At 48.0% G+C, this 6,836-nt stretch overlaps 1 protein-coding gene across 1 annotated transcript; it reads left to right on the top strand.

Moving 5' to 3' along the window:
• Positions 1-596: 596 nt before the first annotated feature.
• DGUOK (deoxyguanosine kinase) lies at positions 597-5,829 on the top strand. The gene is made up of 7 exons (XM_026715156.2): positions 597-1,273; positions 1,364-1,476; positions 1,797-1,975; positions 3,055-3,202; positions 3,660-3,775; positions 4,215-4,314; positions 4,876-5,829. The coding sequence occupies exons 1-7, from the start codon at positions 1,180-1,182 to the stop codon at positions 4,942-4,944; spliced, it is 819 nt and encodes a 272-aa protein (XP_026570941.2). The 5' UTR covers positions 597-1,179; the 3' UTR covers positions 4,945-5,829.
• Positions 5,830-6,836: the final 1,007 nt, after the last annotated feature.

Below are 6,836 nucleotides of genomic sequence, written 5' to 3' on the forward strand. Positions count from 1 at the left end.
GGCCCGACCTCAGTGAAACTGCCCCCCAACGCCAAAAAGGCCAAAGAAATAACTGAAAACAAAAGTTACTCTCACCCTTTCTAATAGCTTGGGGAACAGCAATGGATTGTCGGTTCTGCCTCTCCCAGGGGGAACCAACTGATGCGGGGTCCAACTGGGAAAAGTCTAGTTTGCTATGGCTTGAGAGACAGTTACCTACACCCACTGGCGCCCATTAAGAAACATAATACAAAGCACCAGCTCTTTACCTCTAAACTCCAAGCTCTTGTTCTCCGCCAGGCACAAAGGATAGGATGGTCATCTTGGCAGCCACACGCTCGACTGTTTCTCTTTCCCAAAAGGCAGCCTGATGAACAATTTTGCAGCAGGATTCTCACCTGCATCCATCACACAGGCTATACTTCTAGAAAGCAGGAAAAACAGGTATTACCCAGACTGCTGCTTGCCCCCAAAGGGGGCTAGAGAAAAGACAAACAAAAAACAGCTACTGAAGTTGCTCCTAATGCTGAGAAAAATACTGCCAAACTCAATAGGAGGCAAAATATCGGAACCACCCTGTGCTTCCTTTACCTGTCCCATCTCCTCCCTTCCGTTTTGGCGGCGGCAGCTGCTGCAGCTGCTATTGCGGCTGCTGCTGCTCCCATAGCCCCTGCAGGTCCTTTCTGAATCTCCCCCTCTGGCCAGAAATGAAGGGACATGCCCGTAGCAGAGGTCCTTCCTTCTCTGCACAGTTACCAGACTGCGCAGCAGGACCCTGGAGAGCGGCTCTTTGCTGGCTTCTCGGAGGATTTAAGGATAGGGCGATTGTACGTCTCTTTGACGGAGCTTCAACCAGAAATTTATCCCAATGGTTAATTGGAACTAGTTTCCACGGCACAGAATTGCTCCGATTTTTACTCGCTATTGTATCAAAGCGGTTTAAGAAACAAAAGTACCGGCGTTGCCTGCACTGTTACGGTTACCCGTTTGGGTGGTTGGTGGTATAATAGTGGCCAGCAATTAACCTTACGGGTGAGTTTCAAAGTTTAGGCTACCGCTGTGTTTATTTCTAGTGTTTAATTTAGCACACTAAATTTTAAGGTGGAATCTAACCTTTATAGTTATTTCTCATTTTGCATTTTACATTACGTGACGCTAATTTTACGTCACACTCCTCCGAGGCAGAAGCCGAGCCTGCCCATGCGCAGGCCCTCCTCGTCCGGCGGCTCCATGGCGGGCGCGGCTGGGAACTTTTCGCGGGCGGCCAAGAGGCTTTCGGTGGAGGGAAACATCGGTAGGCAGGGAGGGGAGGCGGGGGGGCAAGGGTGGGGGCAGACCGCGGCTGGGCGGCCTTTGATGTTTCTCTTCCTCCTCCTCTCCGCAGCGGCGGGCAAGTCGACCTTCGTGGGGCTGCTGCGCAAAGCCTTCCCCGCATGGCGCCTGACGCCCGAGCCGGTGGCCAAGTGGCAGGAGGTCCGAGCCGCCGCCGCCCGCCAGGTAGGTAGGCTGGACGCGGCCGCAGGAGAAGCCGCCCGCGGCTGCCACCCGCCTTTGCCTCCGGCGCCCCTGCCGCGAGTCTCCCGGCCAGCATCTGCCCGAGCCGTCGTCGGGGAGGCGCCGGTTTGGGCCCCGCTTGGCCCGCGGGTAGCTGTGCAAAACCCGCCCGGGCGGGGGAAGGCCGGAAGGCAAAAGCGGCGACGGGCACGACGGGCTCCTCGGGGGAGGGGAGCTTCTCCTTGGCCTTCGGAAGCCCGTCGTGAGGGGGTGGGGGTGGGCTCCCCGGCTCCCCCGGCAGACCAGGAGCTCTTCCTCCTCAGGCCTGCCCTTCCCCAGTCTTCGGGAACCTGCTTGAGATGGTCTACCGAAAGCCAGCCCGCTGGTCCTACACCTTCCAGACCTACTCGTGCCTGAGCCGGCTCAAGGTGCAGCTGGCCGACCAAAGCCCACGGAGCCCGGAAGCGGTGCTGGTGTTTGAAAGATCCGTCTACAGCGACAGGTATACTGGTTTGCTTTCTTTGCCTTTTGCCTTTCCCTGCAGGTAGAAGGGAAGGGAAGGAAGAGGCCTGTGCTTAAAAAGGGAATTGGCCTCCAACCTCCCTGTCTATTGCTACAATCTGATAAACAAAATGGTTTCCTTAAAAACAGGGAAGGATTTGCTGTGTTTTTTTAGTAAAGGCTTAACCAACCTCCAGAATTCATTAAAAGACAGGAGTGAGGATTTAAAGAAACAAATGTAAAAGGAGTACTGACAGATTAATCTATCCATCCATCTCTATAAATCACAATCCATTAAATTTTATGAATTGTTTAAGAGATACACAATTAGGCAAGTTGTATTTTGGAGGATTAACTTTATTATTGAACAACTATGATGCTCTCTGTCAATCTAAATGTTAAACCTCAAACCTGAACTTTTAAAAAAGTAAGGTGTTTTTTTTACAAATACTGTAAGCGGTGTAAGGCGGGGGGGTCCCAAACCTCTGGGCCTCAGCCTGCTCAGGCTGCATAGCTCCATTTCAGCAAGTGGCAGGCATGCACATGCGCGAGTGCCTGCTGCTTGTGTAAATTGAGCTGCGTGCACAAGCATCTGCCCCTCGTGCTGAACCATTTCCTCTTTGCCCCCTCCCACTGGTCCGCAAAGCCAGAAAGGTTGAGGACCCCTGATGTAAGGCGTTTCTGACAGAACAGCAGCTTCAAATTATCAGGAAAAGTATTCTGGAACAGATTCTTGGAATTGCCCAAGAAGGGGCTTGCACATGAACACTGGCATGGTTCTGTAATGGTGGTGGGGAGGAGGAATGCAGAAATGATCTCAGGAGAAGGATAACTCTGACATCAAGAAATTGGCCCCTGGGGTAGAGGTTCCTGTCCTTTCCCCATTTCTCCCCTATGAGCCTGCCAGCCTCTTAAGATATCTGTGGATCCTGCTCCCATTATTCCCAGTTACTGTGGCCCAGAGCATGGGAGTTGCAGTTCAAGGCAACTGAAAAGCACGAGGTTAGGATATTAGATAACTGAGTCCTTGCCTACTTCTGGCCTCAAGGGGGTGTCACTGGCTCATCTCTCCTTCTTCAGGTATATCTTTGCAAAAAATCTCTTTGAGATTGGCCACATGACTGAGATTGAGTGGATCATTTACCAAGATTGGCACACCTTCCTCCTGCAAACCTTTGGAGAACAACTTGCCCTCCATGGCTTCCTTTATCTCCGGGCCCCTCCAGAGGTAACCAAAAATAACTTTTGTGTTCTGTTCCCAGCTTTCTCTCTTCTCGTTACTAGTGTTCTTTCATAATGACGTATTTCCTGTTTGAACTCTTCTTCCTAGCCGACGCCTGTTTTAGCTGCCTTCAACCCATGTTTTGTGCCAGGCATTTCAAAAAAAACCTCAGCTTCAATTCCTGCATTTCTTCTCTAACTCAAAATATGGTAGAATAATTGCTGGACTGCAAAACCAGCAGTGTGTGCCTCCCCCGTCACCGGCACCAGTTACCGGTGTTTAGCAAGTTGGACCTTGGAAGCAACAGCCAGTTTCAGCAATCTCTCCTGTTCCTTTTCTTCGAAGCAGCTGTAGCTTGTCACTCAGTACCCTGGCAGGAAGCCTCCCGTGATTTGTTGGGCAAAAGTCCCCAGAGCTTTTGGGTATCTTGGGCTGGTTAGCAAGGCTGCTTTCTCCTTTCTAGGTCTGCTTTGAGAGGCTGCGCTGCCGATCCAGGCCCGAAGAAAAGGAGGTTCAGCTATCTTACCTGGAGCAGCTTCATGTCCAGCATGAAAACTGGCTTGCGGAAAAGACTACTCTGTGGGTCCCTGCAGGGAGGGGCTTTCTGGGAAGGATGTTCGTGGGGGTGGCAGGGGAAGAGCCGTGGCAAGATAGTGCCATGGTAGAGGACTGCAGATGGGGGAGGGGAGGAAGGTTGGAGGAGCAGGACCACGGCAATGTGAAAAAGAAGGGACTGTGTGAAAAGAGCTTGGAAGCAGGGTCTGGAAGTCCACCAAAGCTCTGCTTATGCCAGCTGCAAAGGGAAGGACTTTTCCACCCCGGCCCCAAGAGACTCCGCAGGGAGCCTTCATGTCCAGCTAAGCCCCACGGTGGGCAAGGTGTTCTTGGCCAAGAGCTGCATTTTACTCCCTGCGGTGTGATTACATCACAAGCAAACAGGACTTGGCTTAGGACATGAACACTCAGCAATCCCCACAGACATAGATTTAATCAAAAGGATTTTCTCTCCCCCCAATAGGATCCATTCTGAAGCTTTAAGAGATGTGCCTGTCTTGATTCTGGATGTCACAAAGGATTTTGAGAATGATCCAAATGAACAAAGGAAGCTTGTAGGCCAGGTAAGACAGGTTGGTTAAAATAAGAAAGGAGTGTCGGAGCATGAAAAGGGGACCAATTCATTGTTTTTATCAATGCACTTTATTCATTAAACCAAACAGCGTAGTGGCCAGCCGAGCACCTTGAACAGAATGAGACGGCCTGCTTAAAAGCTTGTTGTCTCCATGCCAGACATGTGGCAAATCATTTTTTAAAAACGTAAGTTCAGCTTGTCAGGAGTGGCCTTCTTGTACAGGAAACACCAACCTCCTCTCCATTCAGTGATTCAGTGCACTTATTTCATCCCCAACATGGGTGAAGGAAACAGGGAGCAACAGAGATGTTGCATTTGGAAATCCCCCGTTTTGAAAATATTCCTGGTTCCCACCTGGGTGCCCAGAGGCCATTATTGCCCCCGTTCCCTGTTTAATATGAACGGAACTATGGCTAAGAGAAGTAACCCCACTATAAGCCATAATTAAGGCTCTGCCTCATATCCTCACTCTAATAAACAGAGGGGTTTGCAAACCTGCCAATTCTGATTTTTTTTAGCCCTTTTTAAAGGGTCTTTCTCTTTTTCACAGGTGAAAACTTTTATGAAAACTCTTTGTTCTGATTCTTTGCCTTCCATCTCTACAACCGTCTGCAAGTGAAGGGAGTTGGATTCTGCATACTGCAACTAAGAGCTGCTTGCTTAATGCTAAGGAAGCAATGGGAATGGTATGCCTCTTTCCATCCAGGCAGATACAAACTCCAGGCAGGTCAGAGAGCCGAGCAAAGGCCTGGCCCCAGTTGGCTTCCAGCCAGCAATAGCAAGAAGAAGCCTTTTGGAGCCATCCTGCGCCCAAAGGCGGGGGACATGCCTGGCCCCAGCAGAGGGCCACAGATGCATTCCACAGGCTCCCTGGGACACTGCAAGAAAGATGGGCAACGTCTTTGATGGACCTGAACTCGGCACAGCTACCGGTCCTGCTGAGCTCTGCCCACAGGAGTCAAGCTGTAATCATGGACCAGTTTTGCCTGCTCACCTCCCTCCCTCCAGCTGCTGAATTTCTGCAGATTTGGCACCCATCTGACATAGAGTTACATCATGACCATCTTGTGCCCTTTAGCTCACTCCTATCCCATGAGTCTTGCTCCTCTGGATGGTATTAGGAGGTACCCCAAGAGTGGAGGGAAGGCAGGAAGAAGGAAGGAAGGAAGGAAGGAAGGAAGGAAGGAAGGAAGGAAAGAAAGAAAAAGAAAGAAAGAAAGAAAGATGAAAAGAAGACTCCGTGGTATAAATATTATATTCATCTAATTTGCAGTTGGACCCTAAAATAGCAGAAGACATGTGAAAAGCAAGAATGAAGTTAGTTTTTTCCATAGCTCTATTGAATCTTTTTTTATGATTAACTGTATTACTACACTTTGTTTTAAATGGGAAATACTGCTCCTTTGCTATCTTTATAAATGTAATATTAAATCTAACACTACACAGATTTGCTATTAAGAAACAGTCTAGAAAAGCAGTAAATAGAAGCAGAAGCTGTACATTTTCAAGTGGCCCTTCCGTTCTTTGAGGTGTGGTACTAAAACGTGTGTTCCTACCCCTTTTCTTTTTCTATCCATTTTCCACTTCTGCAATCTGTTAGGATTCAATTTGTACGGGTTTTTTTTCCCAAGAACCTAAGCAATTGAGAGAGGGAGGGAGGGAGAAAAAGAAAGAAAGAGGGAGGGAGGAGGTTTCTAGTATAAAACATGTTAAACAAAAACGTTAGTTTAAAAAGGACAAATATTTATACACACTCCAAATGAATGATAGTGGGTATCTGAATGCTAGGAGGTGAGAACATTATAATTGTTAGGCCATACCAGAACCACCTGCCTGAAATGCAGTGGAAAATGGTGATTCTTAAAAACATAATTTATTTTTAAACAAACAACCTCAGCTGAAAAATGGGTTGCTGCCTCTATCTTGAGGCAGGCAGGGAATAGCTGTAGATTGCCCACTCCTGTGAGGCCCAGTTGGCATCTACTTTGATCTCTTTCCACTACAGCAAAAATATTTTTATTTTCCAAGACCTTTTAATGTATAAATATATTAATATTTTAACTTTTCCACTTCAACGGAACTTTTATATTAATGTAATTTTAGCCATTCTGTTTTTAATTTTTATATGTTGCATATTTGTTGCACAAAATATAATCTTTTTAAATAACCTTTTTAAAATGTTAATCCAGTGATATAACCATATTACTGCCTTCAGAGTTATACAGGTAGTCCTCAACTTATGACAGCCCAGAATTTTGGTTGCTAAGCAAGAGCATTGTTAAAGTGAGTTTCTGTCTTTTGACTCACCCAATCACATGACTAGCCATGCCCACCCAGTCGCATGACCACATAGCCATGGCCACCAAGCCATGCCCAGAGAACCGGTAGTAAAAAAATGTGACTCCCACCACTGTATTAGGGAAGCTGCCTTGTCTGAAAAAGTTGTGTCAGCCATACACATTCATGGGGATATCAGTTCTCTAGGGATTGTGCAAACCTGTGTGTTAGTGC

The sequence above is a fragment of the Pseudonaja textilis genome, chromosome 9, assembly GCF_049901715.1.
Source record: "Pseudonaja textilis isolate UNSWEBS1 chromosome 9, rPseTex1.2, whole genome shotgun sequence".
NCBI classification, from domain to species: Eukaryota; Metazoa; Chordata; class Lepidosauria; order Squamata; family Elapidae; genus Pseudonaja; species Pseudonaja textilis.